Raw genomic sequence first — 24941 nt, 5'->3', positions numbered from 1 at the left:
AATGCAAATGGTGAAATATTTGGACTACACACTTATTACCACTTCGCTGCTTTAGGCTTTAGAAAGTTATAAAACTACTAGAGTCTGCTTATAACCCTATAATCTGAAGAGTAAACCTTTTAATCTTCCAACTTAATAAACATTGAGTTACAGGTTATTTTCAACATGCTCTTCCTGCACAGTGATTAGTAAATTATTCTTAAAGCAGCGTTTTGAATGTGTAAGAGAAGAAAAAGAAGCTGAAGTTGTGTCTCAGCTCCATAAAACAGGAAATAATCCATCTCCAACTTTAGAACTGACGGTGGAACTTACCTTATTGATCATGAGGGAGAGAGTTTTATACCAACACCACTAAAACTATTTTCTTTGGTTAGTGTCCTGACGATGACTACTTGAGTCGTCACTTCTCCAGAGGACCCGTACTGCCTACTCAAAATCAGCTCAAAATAGTTTGTAGTCGGGCGATCTGATAGCCGAGTGGTGAGGACGCACTCCACGGGGGGGCATAGTTCTTGAGCAGCCGGCCCCCGGTTAGATTCCTGGCTGTTCGGACCATTTACTGCACGTAAGCAGTAGTTAAGCAGTAGCAGTAGTTAAGCAGTGCAAGCCATGTAGTTAAGAATACATCAGGTACTTTGTTGTCACATCTTGTGTCGATTCATGTATTTTAATATCAGAAGAAAACACCTTTCAGCAGACCCGTAATGTGTTAAGTGGATTTAGACCTGGAACGATGTGAGGCAGTCACACACAAACTCACTTTGTCGCTCCAGATCTTTACAAATGCAAGTCGAGCTTGTATTGATGTTTTAGTGTTGAATCAATGTGTAATGTTAAACCAACTGGAAAATTGAACAGTTGCCCTAGTTTGTCTAAAACCCTCTTCAATCATTTGCTTTGAGTGATATGTTCTCATCAAACAAAGATTAAGTCAGTGGTAATTGTTTGACACCTTTAATAAACAGGTTTGAATTTTACAGTTGAACGGGAAAGTGAAAACAAATTTAAAAAAAAAACAAAAATGTGTTGCTTTTTTGTTGAAGAGGTTCTTAACAAGGGATGAGGGTGAAACTGGAAGAACACAAATATCTCAGGGTTAAAAAGAGGAGGAGCCGAACACGATGCAGACTTAAGACGTTGAAACCAGACTGCAGATCTTCTGGTGATGAGGCTCCGATGCTGCTGTGGATGTGCTGGGAACCAAAACACTGAGCTTTCCACAGCAGAATACATCATGTCCTGCTTCCTGCTGCAGATGCTTCCCTGCTGTGAACACAACGGACCCGGTCAACCTCCCCTTGTGAAGGACGTTGGACCCTGCATGAATGAAATTTAATTTTCTTTCGTTTATTGCCGTCGTGATGTCAGTTACATTGTGGAATGAATCAAATTAACATTTAATAGTGTTGATTGGTTGATCTGCAGATACAAGACACAGCATATGGAAACCTGAGAAGATCAATGGGTGTGTGGGGATACATTTTTTTATCTTCTTTTAGGTTTTTAAATCATATAGTTTTTGTGTGTGACTCTGTTGATCAGGCAGAGGAGGCAATTTGGGGACGTCGCCCTGGGAAATACTTTCGAAAATAATTTGTGAGTGATGAATCGACTATGAAACAAACAAATACACAAACAGACTTATCAAGAAAACAAATATTTGGGAGTTGACCCTTTTTAAAGGGAACATTAGCGGGGAAGAAGCTTGGACATCCTCATGAAATGCTAATTATAGACCATGGCCTATTTATGCTGGGTGCAGTATACAGACATTTTAAAATCTAAATATTATCCGAGCTGGGTTCATAGCTGCAAAGGTTTCTGCTTAATTGTAGTGTTCTCGATTTCAGCGTCAAAAAGCTTTATCCTCTAGTCTTAATGTGGTAGTGCTCATGTCATTGTTACAGTAGTGTAGCAGCGGACGAGGTCCATGAGAAGATGAGGACTGTGTCACAAGGAGACGCCGTGGAGCTTGAGCCTCGGAGGTGATTTGGTGATTCATCTGATTCATTTGCGGGAGCGGAGAGTCTCACTCGGTGTTGGAACCGAGGCCCGGCTGCCTCTGACGCCGCGGCCCGCTCCTTTTGTTTGTTCCCTCGCGGCAGCTTTGTGCAGCCGAAGCAGGGACGGAGCGAGGAGGAGCTGTGATCCATTTTAAAGACGCACTCGCCTCTTTGTGCACGCTGACACACACAGACACACACACAAAGCTGGGAAAACGGGGTTGAATTTGGTTTGATTCAGCGCAGCCGGCTGCTCCTCTTCGTCCCCCAGCAGCAGTTAGGCTGTTTGAGTGAAGGGAATAAGTTCTGTCCACTGAGACGGGGACGATTTGGGTCCCCGTCTGTCGTATCACCCACTTTTTCACATATTAAATTCACTGGTAATATTGTAACTGCAACAAGGATGTATATAAATATTTAAAATCCTCATTGGAGTGCTGCTCGGGCCACAAGGCTCTGTCCGAAAACAACCGAGCCTGAGACAATTAGCCGACCAGCAGGGAGAGGACGGGGTTAAAACTTGACCTCCGTGGTGGAGGTACCTCATTGTTTGGATCAGATCCTGATAAGTCCCAATAAAAAGTTGAGACTTTGCTGCTTGTGTATATTTCTGACTGGTGAGATTTTTCAAGCCAACTTGTTTCACATCTGGCCCCTCCTTGTACACATTAGTTTAGTGTGTGTGTGTGTGTTTGTGGCGTTCCTATGTGTGGGTCTGCAGGAAGCGTCAGCCGCAGACAGTTGTGTCCTCTCTGAAACGGGCTTGCTCTTGCATCACCGTATTCATGGCTGACAGGTGCGTCTGGATAAATCCACCCGGCACCAAACTCTGAGACGGATTCCACTCGACTTAATTCACGTGCTCTGTCTTTTCAAGAGGAAGTGTCATGAAGAACAGGAAGTCCGCCTCGTCTTCACCTTGCTGTTTCCCTTTTCTTACACTTCTCTGTTGAACGTTATTACTTCAAGGCCACAGGAGTATTGTAGTAGATCTGCTGTCGGGGCACAAGGGCTCTCTCGCTCTCTCTTACTCTTATTTTTTGGTAATGATGTGTGTTTTGTTGGATCAGGTGTTGTAAGACTGTGATATCCCTTTATTTCACCTTTTCTGAAACTCTGGTGATTTGATGGGATGCATGTAGGAGCATGTGGAGTGGGAAGAGGAGGTGATGTGGGTATATTTGGCTCAGGTGGGTTTGGGTTTCACTCACCACTTCTGTCATTTTATGGAATTTAAACCATAGGAGATCGGCCTTTTACAAAGTGACCGTAAAGATGAGATCAGGATGTGGTGACGCACAGTTAAATGAGTCCGTACAGATAACTGCGTTCAATCCTCTATCAAAATGTAATCTTCTACATTTGAAAAGGATCCAAATTATAAAGGATAATGAAGCATTTGATAAAGAAGCTCTGCTGTCGCCTCAGAGCGGAGCTATAACTCAGGATTTCCTGCATTGGAGAGTTTGTGTTTTACAGATTTCGTGTCCAAATAATCGTACGTTGACATTTTTACTGAACACTGTATATAAGTTAACATTTAACAACAAATCCACACAATACTACCATGATTATTTCAAGAGAATTTCATCGCTTGGCCCTTGCAGGTACTCACACAACTGCAGCTGAAACTTTTCAGTCTGGCTGCAAAGACAATGGAGCGACACACAGTTTGAAATCTCTAACTTGATTTAAAAAAAAAAAAGAGTAAAAAAAATGTTTGCTTCATCTTGAAATTGTGGAGGGTAAATTAGAAAAGACCGGCCTCCATATTCTATAATTAACAGGAAATACTGGACTCGTTATTTAATGCAGCGTTTCATTTGCCAACCAAGCGGAACTGACGACAGCTTCTCTGAGCCCAATTGTCCCCCATGAAATCAATGCTGTTTGCATCATATTTGCATATTTATGTTTTAATATACTGTTTTCACTTGTTATTGTGACCACAAAACCCCAGTGTATACTTTGTTTAAGAATTCAAATGGGGTTTTTCAAGGGCACATGCAGAAACCGACCGGGTGTTCTGTCCTGATCCCTTACATTTCACACATGAGATTTTTTGTAGAGCCCTAAAACTTCTCATCGGTTCGGCCTAATGGAAAAAAACAAGTCCTGTGTCATATGATCTGTCAAATATGAAGCCTCATATCATTTTAATGAGAGTTAACGGGTTTAACAGAATCCCGGATGGAGCAGTGACCTCCAATGAAAAGCAGTAATGGTCTCATTTGACCCGGCTCCAGTCCGACTCTGTGGATGACTGTGAGCAGCTCGTTCCATTCACACCTGAAATGACTTGACTCGCATGTGGAGGAGGCAACAAGGCTGAGGCAGATTATTCACTGAATATTAACCTGCGTGAGGTTTTCCATATTGATTATCTCTTCTAAAATAAAATACTTTGTAAGTCAGGGTGAGCAGCACAGAGACAACTAATAAAGCAGATTATTTGTTTTTTATAGTTGCCTTTGTATCCCAATGGATAATATGAAGCAGACGTTCATTTCTAAATAATCTCTTTCAGACTTTTCACTTTTGCTTGATTGACATACTGCACAGTCATTGAGTGTCTCCATGGCAACAGGAGATGAGGTTACGCCGGTGAGATGCATCGTTAGGTTTTCACTCTGGTTCATCTGGGGGGGGGGGGGCTCATTGCGTCCCACATAGCCCGCAGCACTTAACAGATCAGAGTCACCGTCTTGTTTCTGTCTGCGGTGTTTCTCCCGGAGACCAGTTGCCGGTCCAGCTGCTGATCGGTGTTGACTCTGTGGGTTGTGATGATTTTTATAACCGGTCATGTGCCAGCACCAACTTGTTTTTACAACTCCAGATAAAACGCTGATGCGACAGGTGAGAACTGTCAACTCACTTCCTGCGTGTCTGAGATTTTGTCTCCAGCAGAAAGAACCCAGATCCAGATGTTTGGAGCTTTTAGGAATCGGCTCCGTACTCGTACAGGATGTCCCATCTGGCAGTGAACTGTCGGAGTGTAGTTTGTTAAACTCTTTGTGTACTTGAGGTAGAAGTCCAGAGGCTGGGTTTATATACACGTTTCTGCTAATTGGACAACACCTCTGGCCAATCGGATCAAACTGGGCTTTATTAGGAGCTGGGCCTTAAAGAGTTAAAGTGTTTTGAGACAGAGGCTGAATGGAGGAGCTGCAGCGATGTACAGTTTGAGGAAAGGGAGCATGTGAACATTTTAAAAGGATCAACCTGAATGTGAACAGTTTGTCTGTTTAACAGTTCAGATGCAGAGCAGGCTGAGATTCATCATACAGGTGCCCACTGTTCTACATGACAGGTGTGAGGGAAGAAGTGACCTTTGTCCACAGATTTTCTCTCTCTCTCTCTCTTCTCTACCTGCAGCTTAATGTCTTCATTGACATAATCCAGTGTTTGGTGTAAGGATTACGTGTCACCCTGTGTAAAGATGGCAGTTATGAGTCTGGTGTCAACTTCTGTGCTGATGCTGCAGCTCTCCTCGCTGGTGGGAGTGAGAGACGGGTGGTGGGAGTGAGAGACGAGTAGTGGGAGTGAGAGACGGGTAGTGGGAGTGAGACGGATGGTCGGTGGTGGGGGTGAGAGACGGGTGGTGGGAGTGCCCGGCTGTGCTTGCTGTACCACAGATGCCATTTTCTCATCCACATGTTAATCAGTGGAAAAGGGAGATTCTGCTGAACATGTAGAAATCATGAGCACCACCTGCTCTGTCCATGAAGCTCTGTGAGGCTGGAGTGACCCGCTGGAGACACAATGACCTGTTCTAAAGCTGCTTCATCTTCCCAGGGAAGTGAAAAGAATGAATGAATGAATGAATGATGGAGGGAAGAATGATGAAAGGAAAAAATGCATATGTGTTTTAAGCTGATCCAAATATACAGAGTCGTTCCTCACATGACCAGTTTACTGGATACAAAGCAGAAACCTAGTGGAACAAACTACTTCTCTAGATTCAAACCAGTTTGTTAAGCAGCTGCCCAGTAAATGAAATGTGGAGTTTGCATTAAAGGCTTATTAAACCATGCTGCCGTCTGATGGCTGCTGTCTGCTTTTGTCTGTGTGTGCTGCTGTGTTGTGTTTCTGTTTTTCAAACCTGACTCAGGTGCTGTTTGGCGATCAGCCTCAGTTTTGTATACATATGGAAAACGCTGGCAGTGTTAATTCTGCAGAGCCGGAAAACCAGACCCTGATTCAGAGTTGATGGCACAACGTGAAGCTCAATCCACGATGCTCCTGTTGTTGTGTGTATCCTCGGGTTTGCCTCTTGTGTGTTGAATTAATTTTCTCCACAGCAGCCATGACATTTGAGTTTGCTTTTGAGATTTGATGAAGATAACATCTAGAAGGAGTCACACAGGCATCGCTCACCCGCTTCTACCCAGGAAAGACTTGTATGAAAAATGGATGTAATCAATTTGTATGTCCTTGTGTGTCTGTGTTTTGTTGTTTCAGTTGCACTGGTGCTTGAGTCAGAGAACTGGAGCTTTCTTGTAGTTTGAGCGGAAATACTTTCATCGTGTGTCGGTCTAACTTGGTGGTATTTGCCTTGAAGGGAGAGAAGTGAGGGCTCATGGGAAGTTTCTTGAGTCGCCTTGTGGAACCAGTTGTTGTCCCACTGTCCGACCTGTTTAAAGTCCCACCATCTCTTCTTCAGATGGGTTTCACCACATGAAAAGGCTCACAGTTAATTAATAATAAATCTTTCATTCACTGCAGTCGACTCGTTCTCAGCAGCTGAGACAGGAATCTGGAGGGTGGATGGGAAACCTGCCACCTTCACATACAACTAAACAAACCCAGTGCAGGTTAGAACCAGATTCTTTGTAACCCCTCAGGGAGTTCAAACAGGAAAACGTCGGCCATCCCTCATCGACACATTTGTTTTAGTTTGGTTGGAGCTTTTTAAAAACGTTTTCTCAGGTGTAAATGCCGGTGTACACAAACCCGGACTCCTCCTTAACCAAACTTTGTTATATATCTGCTGTTTACTAAAGTTTATTGTGGCTCGTAGGTGTGTTCATGTGGAGGCGGGTGGGTGACTTCACCGGTTCAGTGTTGATTCTGATGGGTCTTTCACTGCTGCTCAGTTTGAGTTAACTCTGTAGGTTATAGAAATAATTCCTGCTTTTCATCCAGTTAGCTTGAGCTGCAGGATCTAATGAGAAACATAAAAAAAACAGCAAGGAAACTTACATAATCTAATGTACAAAATTACACCTATTAATGTGTAACTTAGTTCATGTTGTAAAATTATATAGTTCTAGTTCAAATGGAACCAAAGATTGACTGCGTCGAATTTGTTCATATGCCAAGATCAATATATATTCTTTTGTAATTTGCTCAGTAGGGAAGTGTCTCTCTTTAAACCAGCTTCTCCGATTCAATGTGACATTATCTCTTTATGTATTACTGGACATATGACACATTTACAGTAAATTCTAAGAAACGGTGAAAACGTGCAGGCAGAGTTCAGCAGGAGAGAGTTTCAGATCAGGACAGACAGGCAGCACAAAATCATGAGACAGGACACGCACTGAATTTAGCAGATTTGTCTTCTGCTGCTGTCATGAATAGGTGTGTGGTAGTCTGGCCTATATTTCTCTCTTAATGGTGTGGTGAACCTGCACTGGGAGTTGGTGGTTTGGAAGGTGGTGGTGAATAGACTTTTGCTTTAGGCTCTGATGTAAAGTCACCACAGGCCACAGATGGATGTGTTTCAAGACATTTACAAATCTGATTCCACACATGAGATTTTAGGCACAGTTACACAATACGGCTCCATGGTCTTCTTACTCTTGTGGTCCTCACTTGTAGATGACATCTGCCATCTTCATCCGTAACTCTGTTTCAAGACCGTCGATGGCGGGCAAGCTCAACGAGTGTGTGTGTGCGTGTGTGATAATAATAATTTTAATAAAAACGTACCTCCTTCCTCTGCTGCTGCACCCCTCACCTGAACGTCTGACGTAGGTCTTTAAGGAGATTGATGCGTCTTTCTTTTACAGGATTTTAGTGCAAATCCTAACACAACTTTATGCTGTTGTGTGTTTATTGTTGAACAGCGTGAAAAGGTTTCAGTATTTTTTTTCTTGTGTGTTTTTGGAACTAATGTGAATTCTGTCCTTTTCTTTTAACAGATGCAGTGAAGGGATAGAAGATGAAAATACACAAAAAGGACAAGCAGCAGGTTTGTTCTCTTTCTAATACACACACAAAAGTAGGTCATTTTACAAACGTTCACACAAGAACATTGAGTGTGTTTAGTGTGAACATTTCAGACCCATTCATGACACCTTTTAATAGTATGTTCCTGTTTGCTTTCATCTTGTAACTTACTTCCTCTGTTCTGTCGCTTTCGACTGTTCCCATTGACAAAGTCGAGGGCTCGAGTCAAGTGGAGGAGAGAGAGAGAGTTCTGCACACGTGCCCTGAGGATAGTTCACCACAGACCAATGTGGTTGTCAAGCCGCCCTCGACTCAGCTTCCACTGCTCTGAGACCAGTTATCAAATGTGCAGTGTAGAAGCAACTGAAAGTGGGAACCAGGAGTCACCAACAGAACCAGTGTTCAGATTGATCCAGACCCAGAACACCTCCTCTGGTCTAACTTAACTTTGGTGCACTGGTCTGGACCGTGATCCTTGGAACCTTTCAAACTGGATATTCAGGTTCAGACCGAAGTGAGAAGTTTGAAGGTCTGAACCAGACGGGGAAGGTGTGAACGGGCTCTTAGTCTTTACTCCTCGTCCCTTCCTCACAGAGGGTGAATCGAACAACCTTCAGGCTTTTCATGTGGAGTCGCTCGGTTCCAGGTATTTCAGTTATGCTGGTTTTCTTTACTGCGCTTGGATGATGCCGTACTGTTTGTAATATTCATGAGTGAAGCTGAGCAGAGTGATGAGTCAGAGTTTTGTAAGTGCAAGGTGACACAGCAGTCTCTCGGCTGAGGACGAGGACTCCTCACTGTAGAGACAGGGTGTCAGCTCCTCACAACAACACAATCCCCTCGTTGTTATTATCATTATTTGATTCTGTCAGCCGCTCGATTGGGAGATTTTCTCACAACAACTGTTCTTTATCAACACACACATCCAGTGAAACTTGACACAACATTAGAGTAAAGTTAGTTGTGGGTGTAGATATGAAAGTGTTCCCACAGTCTCATGTGTCTGGAGCAAACCTCCTGGAGGAGTTGTTTTTGTAGAGCTCATTGTCTCTTCTTCTCTTCCAACAAACGGCTCAGTTATACAAATCGAACACATGGTTTGTCTTCAATCAGTGGCCGGTTGCGTGACTTGACTTTGCAGTTGTGAGTTTCCATCCGGTGTCATCATCATTATCAATCCTTTGATTTATGACGACAGGACATTGGTGCATCTTACGAACTTTAGTGTGGCTGCAAAACAACATGAAACTAAAACTAAACTTGGTTCTGACCCCCAAGTCACATTTTCCTTGATGAAACCACTTTGAGGTCAATCCACTTAATTACCCTTTGGTTCAAGTGTGGTAGTGTTGTTCTTGATTGCATCTTAATTGGTGTGTTTATCTGACTTGTGTGTAATCATGTGTCGAAGCTTTCAAAGGACAAACTCCTTCAATCAATAACATAACAAGTGCGTTTCTACTTCATCTCCTGAGTCACATGAGCTTTACTATCCCGGTGGAGGAAAGTTTGGTTCCAACCCCGACAGTGCTGAATCAAAACCTGATGTTTGAGAGAAAGTTGTTTTAGAAGGAAGGTCTGCGGTAGTAAAATGACGTGAGTAGTGTGATTTGATGGTTTTGCATCAGCTGGTTTACATAGAGATGTTTTCACTGATTCACTGAGGGTGTGTCTGGTATCTCACCTTATTTTCCAGTGGCCGAGTTATCTGGTTACCAGTGCAACCACGTCCTGAAAACAAACAGTGTTCACATCATCAGGGGAACTGATGCCTTTCAGGTAATGTTCAGAGAAAGTTGTTGAAAGAGTGACGCTAAATTTACTCTATTTATATGAAAAAAACAAATACAGTTATTTCAACAATTTGAAAAACCTGCAACCAAAGAAGAACCTTTTTCCAAACGGTGAGGTCACTTCTAACTGGTGTTCTGTTTGAGCAGCTGCTGGACTTTTGCTTCTGTCCATGTTTGACACTTTTTGGGCTTTGATTGACACGGTGGACAGACTGATGTCGGCTGATTAAGGTAAATCAATGTACTGGATATTGTCTCAGCAGGACGATACACATCATATGATCACTGCCTTTTGTCATCGTTTTCTTTATCAGAAATCAAAAGTGTTTGGGAAATGACTCGTGTGTGAAAGCAGAGGATGTTTCAGTTTCTTTCTTCTAGCAAAAAAAAATCGATGGTGCATGTCTTTCGTCCTGCAAGTGGGGGGGGACATGATTGTTTTCAACCTTGTGTGCAAAATAACTTAAAAAATCGTGGATGGATTTTCCCCAAACTCGTTTATTACATATTAATCGTGAAGGTACTTCCAGGTTATTAACTTTTGCAGTTTAAAGTATCTGATGGGCCATGGATACCCTGCATGGCCCATCAGATACTCTACATATTTTTAATTAAATTACCATCATATACGTTTATTGATGATTCATCTTCATACTCTTTAATTTAACTGTCCATGTCCTGTCACCTTAAGTGACTTTTTTGAAACATGTTTCTTGTGGGTGATAAGATAAACGCACGACGATGATATAAACCAGTTAAAAAGCATCAAAAGCTGTCGGCATATTTCCATTTTAAATAACAAAACATTCCATTGATAATCAAACTTGTTCACATCAATGTCTGCAGTGGCAGCAGCCACACTATAAAAGTGATGAATGCATATAAAGGAAAACGGCTCTGAACGGTGACGGGAATTTTATTTCCCTACTCAATATTTTTCTCTTTATAATCCATGAATCAGCACAGGCTGAGTGAAACTGGGTTTTCTGCACTTCAAGGTAAAGCAGAGGAAAAAGTGAATTCTGTTCAGTCTTTGATTTACTCTGTTTGATCTTCTCTCTGTTCTCACCTGAGCAGCTGAAACGTCCGTCTGCAAGGCTCCGCTCGCCGCCGCCTCCTCCTCCTCCTCGCCTTTTATTTACATTTTTGTTAGGAGGTAGCTTTCCTTTGAGCAGGAGTTCCTTCTCTTTAGTTGTTTGGTGGACTCATCCTTTTTCTATATTACGAATTCCCCAAATTTTCTCATTCCTCAGAAATTATTAATATATATATTTATATGGACATAGAAACATCTGCTTCTTATTTAGGGAAACATCTCGCTCATTTTAATTAGATCTACATTAAGCTAAGCGAAGGAGAGATTGGTCTTTTTCCGCTGACTGTATATCATGTCATGTTTCCACTAATCTCTCCGTCATCACATTAAAAAGAAATTGATGCAATAAAAAGCTTGAAGATTAGCTGACGATTAAACATTAACCAATCTCTCCTCGATAACAGTCACTGCTTCTCACCTCTGGGAAGTTTCCCTCGAAGCTTTTGATAAGATTTATGTCAGAATTCATCAGTGTGACAGTGAAGAGGTGAAAATCATCTGCACCTTTACAGCAGGTTCTTCATATTTCTTTACCAGATAGTAAACGAGCAGTAAGAGGTCACAGAGTTTAATCACAGGTATCCACATGCCAGAATGGATTTATAGAAACACAAGCATCATAAACGCAGTGACATGGTTTCATATTTTTTACTGCAGTAAATGTGTGTCCTGAGTTTAGTGTTGAGATGCTTAGTCGATTGGAAAAGAGATGCCTTTATTTATTATTTAATACCATAGAGACAAACAAAGAATGAGGACTTCCAAGTGTCCGAGTCATTTATCAAGTGAAACACCGAGCACTTCCTGGTTCCAGCTCCTCACAGAAAAACGTTTGCTGCTTTTGTCTGTACATGGAGTGTTGGTCTGACAGTAAGAATGACCAGAAAGGAGGAGAAACTGCAATTTTTCATACTGAATTATTAAAGGATGATTTACCAGGGGAGAAGGAGGCTCTGCACGAGGGCCTAGGAGGTTGAAGTTGTAGCACGAGTATCTGTTACCATCTCTGAAAACAATCACATGTATAGTGAACGCCAACAGGTCTAGGATCTCAAATACCAAATCTCAGGAAGTCACATGTTCAGATATACTTTGCCTGTATTGATGACACATACAACTGTATTCACAACTGTGTAGAATAACAGGAAATGATAAGAATTGTATCAGTTTAATATAAAACCATCTTCTCACCTTGTGCTTCTTCTTCTTTGTTCCGGCTTCGTGCTGGATCGTTCATTTTCTGAACCTCGATGTTCTGACCAATCAGAGGCTGCCTGCATTGACTTTCATGTAATTTTTCAAACACAAAACACTAAAGTATTTTGATCTAAAATATGAATACATTTTCATCAACCAATCAATTACAAATAACACAAATTATATTCAGCATTTCAAATTTGTATTATAAGTACTGCCCATCCCTGGGTAATGGAGTGAAGGGTGTTAGCTTAGCATCAGTGTTAGCCTCGTTCACTAATTGTCTTTGCTGTTGTAGCTGTGAAAGGAAGCAGCAGCAGCATCGATGAGACTGCAGTGCTCACAGTCTATATTCGGGACAGAGAGACAGATGTGTGTGTGTGTGTCTTGTGTGTGTCTTTGTGTGTGATGCTGTTGTATTGATTCATAGGCAGCGTGATTGCAGGCAGCCTCCCTCAGCTGTGTTCGGTCGTCTTTACTGAGCTGGCAGCGCCTGCTCCACTGCAGTACGTCACTGGAGGCTGTGTGTCAGTGTGTGTGTCTGTCTTTGTGTGTTTTATACGTGTCTGAGAGATGGTGTGTGTCTTGGCACGAAGGAGAGACTGTGCTTGTCTTTTTTAATTTTATTTTACGTGCATGTAGTCATCCATGTAAGCACATTTAGCCGTGACGCTTGTGTGTGTCTGTGTGTATATGTGTGGGTCTGTGTGTGTTTTTAAGTGGGGCTGTTGTAAGTCATGTATGTGTATGTAGTCAGTCAAGTAAGCACATTGAGCCATGCAGTGTTGGTGTGGGAGTAAGGGAGAAACTCAGTGTGTGTGTGTGTGTGTGTGTGCATACCTCTGTAGTTGGTCATGTAAGCACATTCAACCATGAAGTGTGTCTCTGCGTGTGTGTGTGTGTGTGTGTGTGTGTGTCTGTGGGCTGCAGTTGCTCGGTTGTTGTGGAGATGGATGGCAGCGGTTCAGGTCATTACCGAGCCCGAGTTAGCCTGGATGCTAATTTTAGCTCCTAGTTTACCTGTGTCTGAGTCGTTCTTCTGTACGAGGAGGAAGTGAACATGGAGCGAGGTGAGCTGTGTGCGCCTCTCTTTCATTCTGAGTTCTTCATCATGGTCCATACATCATCTTCCTCATCATCTTCCTCATCATCAAAGGAGAGAGAGCTGATTGACATGTACACTAAGGTGATCAGCACCGAGGTTCAGACCCAGTGTGACTGTTTCTTCTTAAAGGTGTAGAGCTCACTGCACTTCCTGCCAAATATAGATCTGTGTCTTTATTTAAAGGAACTTGAGAGAGTAGCTCCTGTTCAGTGTAGTTCTTAATTGTCTGTTATGTTATAACCCACTCTCGTGTGAAGAGTACGTAGCATCACATGATGTGTGTGTCTGAGTTCTCGCTCTGTTTTGTCACGATGGTTAAACAATTATCTGTCGACGCAGCATCTTCAATTAAGAATGAGCTTTTGAGTGAACTGTGTTTAACGATTTGAAAGCTTTTATTTTATAGAATAAACCAGGCAGAAAATATGTGCGTTTGTTATTCTATGAATGAAATGTTTATTTATTTATTTTTTTTTATGATGTTTTTATTTTTGGTTAATCCGTAAAATATCAAGCCTCAATTTCATTTATTTAGTTTGATAATGACGTCTTTGGAGTCATTGCCAATTTATATATATTTGCCAATAAAATGCTCACTCCCTAATACTGGTAATTAAATCCATACTGGTTGTTTAATGATAATGAAAAAAGGAAAACTGAATATCTAAGATAATACAATTTATAAAAGTGATTAAAACCAGATTTAAAAAGTCTTTATTAAAGGCAGTAAATGGAATAAAAGAATAAATAGTAAGTAGTAAAACAGATTAAATATAATTAAATAAAAAAGCAGAGTGGAAATGAAAGATCTTGAGTTTGCTTTTTAAATAAATCAACATCCTCTGCTGCCCTCAGGTCTGTTCCAGAGACGTTGACCATGATAATATGAAGACGCCTTATCTCGGGTTATTACGGCTTCTCAAGTTGAATTAAAAGCTCACTAGCAGAAGACCTGCTAAATGAAATGAATGATCGTCAATGGTCAGGATCAATTGTGAAAACTAAAAATGATTTAATCCACGAGATCCCAGTTTGTTTAGGAGCATGTCGACTCTTCAGGCTTGAGACTAAACCTCATTACTTCCTGGTTCTGACATAGTTCTGCTTTACAGGGAATCGAACCCACCCCAATGATTACAAACGCCTCTCTGTAATCTGTGACACTCGATGTACTGGAATCATTTTGTGTGACGTAACACAAGGCCCAGGTTCTCTAACTGAACGAAAGTGACGGTGGAAGTTATTGATGAAGAAACTCATCATCACCGATATCTGGACTCTTCCATCGATTCGGTGTCGGAGCTGAAACAGATTCGAGAGCCGAATGTGTTTCTGTTTCTACTTTCATTTCATTTGTCGAAAGGTTTATGTTGTTCACTCCTGTCCAGTTGTGTATTTGTTGGTTTGTTTTCAGCAGAATGATGCAAACACTGCTTAGATAATTTCTAGTGTGAGTAAGTTGGTGCAGCTTGATAGAATTTAAGGGTTTTGAGCTCCACTGATTTGTTATTATTGACAGTTTCTCATTACAAATGTGTTTTTTTAACGAGTGAGAAGTTTGGCTTCTCCTCCTCTTAAGTAAAACTAACTCAGTTACTCAGAGATTGTAGCACAGTGCGTTACACTGCATGGTGAAACCAGGTGAAACTGCTCTATAACAGGATGAAAACACAGAATGCTGTAACTCCAATCAGAGACGAGGCAACAAAGAAGCCTCGGATTGAAGCCACGTTTTTGTGAAAAGGAGAAATTCATACGTGGAACAGACGTGTTTCAAACTGGGAGGTGACGTCTGCTCGATGGTCACGAGATGAATGGCATCGACCTTTAGGGAAATTGGGTCAATTACTGCAGCAAGGAGGCAAATATGGATGAAACTTTAAGGATGATAATCTCAACGTCGTGCACCTTCCGCCTCTAACTCCACAGCCAGAAGAGTTAGTTGGATGTGTGGAGTGAACAGTGAGGTGATGCACATGCTAGTCACGTGATGCGGCCTCTGCTTCAGCTTCGTGTGTCAGGTGAAGTCGGTGGCATCATGCTAATGTGGCCTACTTGGCGGTGCAGCGATTCTATTGCGTTACTCATTCTGCTGCGATTGGCCTAGTTAACTTCCTTGTCCTTCACCGTGCCGTTCTTCTTGTGCCTTTTAAAGTGAAACACTGTTGATGGTGAGAGGGGGCCTCTGTTGGAACGGGTCCAAAATATGCGGTTGAGCATCGCAGCCCTTGACCTCTGACCCCGTATTTTTAAACATTCAACCAAAAACTGTGCTTCAGGCTCTTGAACTCGAAACTGATGCAAAGGTAAGATGACCTTGAGCGAGACATTGAGTCTTTGTCAGATTCAGGGACGCTCTGAAACCCTGACCTTTGACCTCACTGCGAATGGAGCAAAAGTGGAGCAGCACAGAACTAATGATGCACTTATGTCCCAATAAATCACATTTTAAATTCCTTAGATTATATCTTGGAGAAAAACTGTATTTGGAGACTTATCAGACAGAGGAAAACAACTTGTTATCCGAACAGTTGTGTTTCCTATTGAAAATGCAAATACACAAATACACATGAGACTAATAAATACAGAATAAGACTGATGACTGTCTTCACCTCCATTCTTCCTCTTCTGGACACTGACTCTAAACCCCTAAACAATCCATTGGCTCGACAGAATCCTCCTCTTGTTCCTCTGGCTCTTCATCCCTTTGTCTTGAAACCAGGGTAACACCTACTACACGTTTTCCTTTCTCCAAACCACAGAGGGAAAAGTTGACTTTACCGACTTCACCGTGGCTTTCGTGTTTGCTCTGCGGAGGCTCGTTTTAAGAATCCGTCTCGCGGTTGAAGTTTGACATTTTGTGTTTGTCTGCAAAAAAACAAATCAGAAAGTGAAGCAACAGAAATGATGATCTCTGTATTTTGTGTCGAGAGTCTTCTCACATCTGAACTCATGAAGATTAAATCAGGACCTCATCAACCTGTTGTGATTTAAACTGACGATCAGGAGAGTGGGTCTAACGTCCACTGGATGAGAGCTTCTCCCATCGCTGGTTACACCCACAGCAAAACAGGTTGTGCTCCATATCAGACATGAAGTTGTGTAACTTCATCATTTTTGTTCAACTCAAATATTGATTAATTGAGTGACAGAAAAATCCTTCGGTATCTGTTTAACCATTAAGATGTTTTCAAAGGAATATTTATTTCTCACACAACTATTCTGACTTCTGACTGTATTTTGTTAGATTTGTGTTTTTACCTCTGATTTCAACTGTTGTGTTGATATTTACCAACAAGAAAACCTCATTATAGGGACACACAACCAACAGGAACTTCAAATGTTATATAAACATATTTTGCATGCCCCATTGAAATCCAACATCTGGATGTGCAGCAATCACATCAAGTTAAACACACAAAAGAAAACATGGATAATGTTGTTGTAGCGTCTTCAAATGTGACTTGTTGTCTGTCTTGCTGTCAGACACACAGACACACACACACACACACACACACACACAGAGACAGTGTGTGTGTGTGTGTCCAAAGCCTCACCTCTCATCTTGTCTGTCCACCTAGTGCTGCACACAAAGGACGAATCAGTCCGTCCATCACACAGACACACACACACGCACACTGGTTTGAATGGGCAGACAGCCGGCAGCCACTGGCAACGAAAGGGTTACCATGGTGACGGTGTGTTTATGTCCGCCCCCCCGCCAGCTTGAGCACGGAGAGCCAGTTTCCATGGCAACGGCCCTGATACCCCCTCCGCTCCCAAACCAACGGGCCGTTGAGCCTGCAAAGTGCTTGTGTGTGTCTCTGTGTGTGTGTCTGTGTGTGTGTGTGTGTGTGTGTGTGTGTGTGTGTGTGTGTGGTTCATTGAGACGATTCCTCATACCTGTGTGTGAGCGGCGCATCTGCATTTGCCTCACGACACCAGGTTTGTTTCGTGCTCACTCTCACTGCATCGAACCATCAGTTACAAACACACACATGCACCTGCTCCACGTCTCACTACACCAGCACGGCACTACACACACACTACAGTACACACACTTTTTTCCTCCTATCTATACTGACAACATACATCTGCAGACACGAGTATTTACACGTAGACACAAATGTGGGGTTCGTTCTCCACTTTCTGAATCCAGCCGGTGGGGGGGGGGGTTCCAGAGCTGTGGTTCCAGAGCTGTGGTTCCAGAGCTGTGGTTCCAGAGCTGTGGTTCCAGAGCTGTGGATCCAGAGCTGTGGTTCCAGAGCTGTGGTTGCTCTGGATGCTCTGCTGTCATATGAACCACTCAGACCTTTCTCCGACAGCCTCCGTCACCCACGTGCACACGGACTGGAAGTGTTGAGGGGAATTGACGGATTTGTCAAACGCCTTTTCGATGCCCCCCCCCCCGGGCTACGTTTGTGTATCAAAGCTCAAATTTGTTCAGAAATCAATTGTCAACAACACACAACGGAAATGAGCCGACGCTGGCTGGCTTTCAGACGCACAATAGCTTTGTCTGCCAAGAGCGAAGTGAGCGACAGTGACATCGGGGCGCGAACATATGAACGACATACACACCTTTTTTAAAAAAAGGGAGAACCATCGGGTGCAGAGGGCTTTGTGGAAATCCAACAGCTGGTGCTCGGTAGCTGTTGTGTCTCCGGAGCACGTCTAGTCGTAGTGTGTTGATGAGTCTTGTGTGTCTGTGTGTTGGTGACGACAACAGGAGCGAGAGGCTTTATGCTCTCAGGTCGCCACGTTACTGTGAGCACGATATCTCAAGAGGCCCGAAGGGGATTCCTTCACATTTAGTTCTAGGGTTCAGTTGAACGTGAGGATGAACTCTTTAAGAATTTCTAGGTCAAAGGTTGAGGCCGCTGGGTCTTCACTAACTATCATTTATCTTCTTGTGAGGTTAACATCTCAGGAACACCTTGAGGGAAGTTCTTCAAATTCTGCAGTTATGTTTATTTAGAGTCCCAGAATAAATGCATTAGTTGTAAGGGTCACAGGTCACAGGGAGCTCATGAGTGTGTTTGCATGTGGACTGAGCCTGGACTGGATCCCGGCTGCATACAACCACAGGGTGTGAATTCTGCGTTTAGTCTTTTTTCATGGAGCAGGTTTGTATTCAAGCAGCAGCTCACTGTATTGTTAATTGATGAATTTAATGTCTATTTAATAATTAGAGCCGCAGCACATTTTGTTCCATTGCAGGAGGAAAGCTCACAGCTAAAATCTCACAGCTAAAACCAGTGAAGGATTTTGAGTCCTCACCAGTGTTGATTTGTTTTCAGGTATTTCTGTGGTGTTGTTTTGTTGATGCGTTCAGTCACACGCAGCATCTACTGCACTTCTGTCTTTTCTGCTGGTCTATATCACCAGTGGTGTCTTTCATCGACTCCATCGACTTGAGTTCTTCATGAATTACTTTCTTTCCTTTAAAACCTCATTTCATTCTATCGTTACACTTCACAAGCATCATATACACAAATCATACACAGTTAGAGCTCGACAGATGCTCATTCAGTCCCTGCTACAGATTTATTCTCCACTTCAATAAAACCTGAGCACGGCAGGATCCGGTGTTTGTCTGAGGCCTCGTGTGACTCTGACGTGTTTCGACTCTTGTGCTGTAACAACGTCTGAGGTCTGAGGTCTGATCCAGTTCACGTTTGAAACTAAAGGATAAGGACTCTTCATCTGTCACTCAGGAGCACACAGTGATGCCGTGTGTCCACATGATGCAGGAGGTCTTTTAAAAGTCTTGTAAAACTTCTACACTGAGAGTTTGAAGCAAATGTGACTGAAAACTACCAAAACTAAACCTGCTTGAATTGAACTGGTTTGTGGAGAGCTTGGGATCCATGAGTGTTTGATTCTGCAGCTCATTCCAGACGTGCTTATACGAGATGAGATCACAACGTCACATCTGGATCAAACCAACATTTTGGATGCAGAGGTTTTCATTTTTAAAAAGTTACTTTTTGTTTCTACTTTCAACTAAATTGTGATTTGTTTTTTTGAAAGCAAGAATTTCACGTTACTCTTGAGAACAACTACCTAATTATTTTGATTTCAACATCTTTAAAAGGATTTTCTCCTGTTTTCTAAACTTTTAAACCAACTTGCTAAATTTAGCCTCTCAATCAAAGAAGCCTGGTTTACGAGCTAAGGAGACACAGCAGCACGTCAACATCAGGAGTTCAGGCTCAGATATTAAAATGTGCAGCTGATCGAAGGTGTGAGAGGTTCATCACTAGTTTGCATCATTAACACTAATGTTCCAATTGTGTACAGTATTTTAATCTGTGTGTGTGTGTGTTTGTGTGTGTGTGTGTGTGTGTTCCTCTCCTTTCATCCCACTTATAAATCATAACCGTGCATCTGCAGCCAACAGTTAACGTGTTGGGTTTAATCCTGCAGAGTACGGATGCATCCCATAATGTGCAGTAAACAAACAAAGATACCAACAAAGCGATGTGAGTCAGAGATTAACTTGAGCCTGCAGCACAGACATGGTCTTTAACGTAAATGTGGATTTAGAGCTTCTCTTGTTCGGTTTGCACCCGAGGGAGGAACCAGCGTGAAGCCGAGTGTCCGTCAGCAGCTTCAGTTAATTCACACACACACACAGACACACACGGCTGTCCTTGAGATGACCTTCAGATGGAGGATACAGGCACATTCCTTGAGTTCTTCCTCTCCCCCCCCAAGATGTAATTCAGCATTGATTGGTTTTAAATATTGATTATTTGATTATTTGATGGATCCGTTGTCAATGTTCCTGATTTTGTGACGGATTAGCTTTGGTTTCTTTCCCTCTGGAAAAGACGTGGTGGTCCTGGATTCTCATTTATTTATCTCGGACAAACTGGTAATGTTTGTATCTGCGTTTTGTTTGTTAGTTAACGGGAGATGCTTGAAAGTTAGTAAACAAAAGTGTTTGCATTCATATACTTTTGTTAATCTTAGTGAATAGACTCTCCTGATGTCTCCCATCATCTCTCAGCTCAACGTACACACTGTATTGTGTTGCTGTGCACCGTCTGCACCACTGTAACACAACTGAAATGCATTCACACATTCTTATCACATTTCTTGGTTATTACTCATGTGCTGGGTACTCGAATATGAGGAGACTGAGCTGGAAAACCCTTGAAAAGTCCTTGAAGGTCTGGTTTGAGAAGGTGTGGGAAAACACCAGAGTTGACAACGGGGTCAGAATATTATGTGTTGTGTGTTTTGGGCACTGAGGTGTTTTCAGATTTGAAGAGTTCACTCAAGTGTTCTTCCACCACTTCCACGTGATGGTAAATAGACCCTCTGCTCTGACCTTCCTGTGGTTTGAATAAGTGGAGACAATCTCCCTGCAGGGATCAATCAGGTGGCTCATTATTATTCATGATGTAGCATGATTCATTACACACACACACACACACAGACACACACTGAAACACACACGATGGAGTAGAATCCTTCACCTTGGAGTTTGCTTCTATGATGCAGTTAAGTGTTGTCGCCCTGTCAGTTAATTCAGCCTATAGACCGTATAAACAAAGATGGCTACACCAAAAGAATGTAAAGCCAAATCATCTTGATCGCCCCCTGGTGGCTGGCAGCAGTATTGATCATGAACCCTGCTTCCTCCATGTTAGCAGATGGGACATGAACCACACTAACACGTCAAAGAACCAGTTAAAGATGCTTTTTGTCATTTGACATAGTTGTTGGTAAACATTTATTTTGCACTCTCTTCTACAACTGTACTATTATTTATGTATATCTGATTCTGAAGACGTCTGAGTGTCTGATCCTCAGTGAAACGTCGGAGTGAGTCAGGTCTCTGCATGGGGCGTTGAACAGGAACTACTTTAACTTACATTTTCAAAAGTAAAAATACAAGAGAAGTGATGAAAATTGGCTTCACGCTGTCGTGGACTGCAGCACCTCAGTGGTCACAGCTGAGAGGAGACTCCCGACTCTAATAATCACAAATTCAATACTTACAATTTAATCTTGTGGAATTGTAATCTCACTCTACCTGATTTGGATTGGATCGTACTGTTTGCACACATGCTAAGCTGACCTCCAGGTCCACCTGCTGCTCATGAATATTTATTATTATAACTCACGTAATAATCTGGCACTTAAACTCTGCCTTGTGCCTGAAAACCTGCTGAGGTTTCCTCATTCTGCGTCTATCCTCCATCGACGTCATGGTGGAAGTCACACACTCTGCTCTGCTGCAGTAGTTTTCTCCTGGAAATGATGATGATGATGATGATGAGGATAATTTGACAACTGAAACAGCTCTGTTGAGTGTTAGAACGTATAAGGGCTGAGGAGTCTGGTTCACTTTCAGGAGGAGGAGGGTGGAAGCAGTGAGGTGAGCGACTACCAGGACAAAGTTTCACTTCTCTGTGTCATGGTTTTCTGGTATTTGTAATTCTAAGTGGAGACTCATTGGCGCTGGTGCCCAAGAGAGTGCAGTGTTTAATGTATAATAAGACTATACAATAAATTATTATACTACAAATACCGAATCATTATAGTAACAATCAAATTACACAGCACAGGAATCCACATGTAACATGGATGACCATTGTGTCTGATCTTCAGGTTATCAGTATCTTCTTCAAAATGAAAATGGGCTATCACAAAAAAATAAATGCACCACAACTAGCTCTGTGTGTTGTCGGTCTTTCTCAGAGATGCAGATAATGACATGATGCAATAAAACTACAAACCAGATCAACGTGGAACTGATAACTCGTCTATAGATCAGAACTGATCTGGGTTCACTCAGCTTGTCTGTGTAAGGACTCTACATGTCTTCTGTCCCTGTCTGTAGTTGGAGAGACAACCTGGTGTTTCCAGGTTATTTTCAATCCGACTACTTCACCTTCTCTTCAGTCATCAGGAAGTTTCCTCTGAGACTCTGAGCTTCCTTCGTATCTTTCCTACTTCACACAGGTTTTACATTTCTTTCATTACGGTCGTTAAAAGTCTGACTTAACTTGTTGAAACCTGCAGAGACGTTATGTGGTGGTCTTCTTATTTGTGAGAATCTTTATGAATTTGTTTCACATTCTAATGCTGCTGCAACGCCTCATTCATTTCATGTGAAGAGCGACGCTGCTCAGCTGTAATGTGACCTGACGTGCTGCAGTCACATGATGATTAATGCTGCTGTGTGCAAACGGACCTGGGCCGCGGACGGATGTGTCACAGATGACGGGTTCGATGCTCAGCGACGGTGAAACGTCATCGTGTTCATTAGTATCTGAAGTCTTCAGCGGGGACGTTTGCTTTTCTGAACATGGAGCTTTTTCTGGGAAACATCTCTCTGGTCTTCAGGAAGTGATAATTTAAATGTTTTTGTGAAACATAAAAAGAGCAACAGAGTAATGAGCAGGGGCAGAGGCGTCTATTTTTAACTTCCCCATGGACGTGAGGTTGTGTCTGCTGGAGGCCTCTCTGCTGGATTCATGTAAAATCAGCTCGGTCACATGGATAACCCTCCTCCTCCTCCTCCTCCTCCTCCTCCTCCTCCGACCGACACTGGACTAACATGTCTGCTGCACACGAGAGGGTTTTCAAATCTTAACTGATTTTAAAGACCACACGCAAAGCAGATACCATGTATGTTTAATCCAGAGGAGACACAGGACCACACACTTCACACAGGTCCTGGAGTCCCTTTATCTTTTCTAACTTTCACTTTCCTTTCCTCTTGTTTTTCCTCTTTTTCCTTCTTTGTCTACATTCCCTCTTCATCCCCATCTCCCAGCTTCTTTCCTTTCCAGCCCCTAAACCCTTTTCCTCTGTTTTCTCCACTTCCTGCAGACGTTTCACCTGAATTAGCTTTTGATTTGAAACATTTCTGTTGACGTAGAGCTGACAACAGTGACACAGCAATTATGGTGTTAAACCAATAAACCCAACGTCTGACCCTTTTCTCTCTCAGATGTTCACTGGTCTCCTGAAGCACACGGCACCTCCGGCCTCCGCTGCAGCAGCCTCCTCCTCCTCGGCCTCGGACCAAAACAGCAACGCACAAACCGTGGTTCCTACCATCCCACGGGGACACCTGGTCTTGGGCCCCAGGGATCAGCTCCGCCTCATCTCCCCCGTGGGCAGCACGGCCGCGTCCAATCACTGCACGGCCGCCGGGGCCCACGCCACTAGACACTCCGGAGGAGCCCCGCGGCCGCCGTCCTCCATGAGCGAGGAGGACGATGGAGGAGGCGGAGGCAGGGTGAAGAAGAAACGAAAGAAAAAGGACAAGAGACAATGGGAGCGAGGGACCGTCGAGGAAAGGGACAGCAGCAAACCAAAGAAACGAAAGGACGAGAAGCAGGCGATGGTGGTCACGCTGAGGAAGAGTAAGGAGCCCAAGGAAGGCAAAGAGCGGAGGGAGCGCCGGAGCAAAGGGAAGGAGGGCAGGAAGGAGAGCGGCGCAGACCTGAAGACTTCTCCGGCAGGAAGAACGGCCGCTGTGGCTGCCGCAGCCGCTCAGGTGCCGGTGAAGGTGCCTGGAAAGAGGGGGAGGAAACCGAAGGTCAAGATCCTTCCTCCTGTTCCGACGAGTCCAGGTAACGTCTGAAGTGTGTGTGTGTTGTCTTTTAAGTGAAAGGTGAACTGTGGTCATGTGGGAGGAGGTAGAGGTCGTCTTTATGTCTCTGCTCTTCAGCGTCTGGGTCCAACTTGCTGATGGACAGAAACATTTCTGAAATAATTTATTCTTTATGTCCCAAAAACTATTTCCAAATATTCTCTGATTCTCAAATCTTAAGATAAACAGATTTTTTTCTGTTGGTCATTTTATAGATTTTCCACTTTGACTCTGGGGAAGTTGTGTTGACATTTTCCAAGTAATTAGTCAATCAATTAAAAAACTAAAACAAGTGACTTAACCTTATAGCCCTCTCTGTATCCTGGGGATTAAAAGGGATTTAACACGATTGAACTCAAGATAAAATTACTTATATTAGAATATCTTGTTTTAACGACACATACTCACGGTCGTGGTGATGTTAACAATTTGTTGTTGCTGTTAATGCAGATCAATGAGATTGAGCCTCCACAAGCTTTGAATCTCTGGTACATCTCATTTATTTTGTGTTTCCTTAGTACATCAGGTGTGTGTCTGTGTGTTGTTGTTGTGCTGTGTTGAGTCAGCAACCAGATAAAACTAGTTAAAACATGTCGACCGTTAAAGGTTGAACATTTCCCCTCTTATCAGAGACACAGTTGACGACTGTTCTCTTCTTCAATCATGATCAGACATGTCGGGGTAAATTAATTATGATTATGTGATAGTTTGATTTTATGAGTTACTGAGTGTGCCTGTTGGGGGGTGGGGGGGGTCTAAACCCTAATTTCTTATTAGAATCAAAGAATTGCACAAAAGCCTGTTTGAAGCTGCGTCTCCTTGTCATGAACCAAGATGATGCTGAAATGTCTTTGAAACATGTCAAATCAAATAATATATTAATTATGTATTTATACATTCATTTGTGGTGAGAAACAATCAGAAGATATTTATGTTTCTACATTTAAGTTAG

The 24941-nt window shown here is 42.7% G+C and overlaps 1 protein-coding gene across 5 annotated transcripts in view; it reads left to right on the top strand.

The window, feature by feature from the left end:
- The window catches only part of chd6 (chromodomain helicase DNA binding protein 6), a 61288-nt gene that overhangs the window by 2909 nt on the left and 33438 nt on the right, over positions 1 to 24941 (top strand). For all 5 annotated transcript variants that reach the window (XM_062409555.1, XM_062409583.1, XM_062409566.1 and 2 more), the window contains exons 2-3: positions 8150 to 8199; positions 23342 to 23969. In XM_062409555.1, the coding sequence (XP_062265539.1) occupies positions 8170 to 8199; positions 23342 to 23969 (658 nt within the window). In that variant the 5' untranslated portion in view covers positions 8150 to 8169. The remainder of the gene's footprint in view (positions 1 to 8149; positions 8200 to 23341; positions 23970 to 24941) is intronic.

Source organism: Platichthys flesus, chromosome 2, assembly GCF_949316205.1.
Source record: "Platichthys flesus chromosome 2, fPlaFle2.1, whole genome shotgun sequence".
In the NCBI taxonomy this organism is placed as follows: Eukaryota; Metazoa; Chordata; class Actinopteri; order Pleuronectiformes; family Pleuronectidae; genus Platichthys; species Platichthys flesus.
The sequence above is the reverse complement of the archived record's forward strand: the minus strand, read 5'-3'. Positions and strand labels throughout refer to the sequence as shown.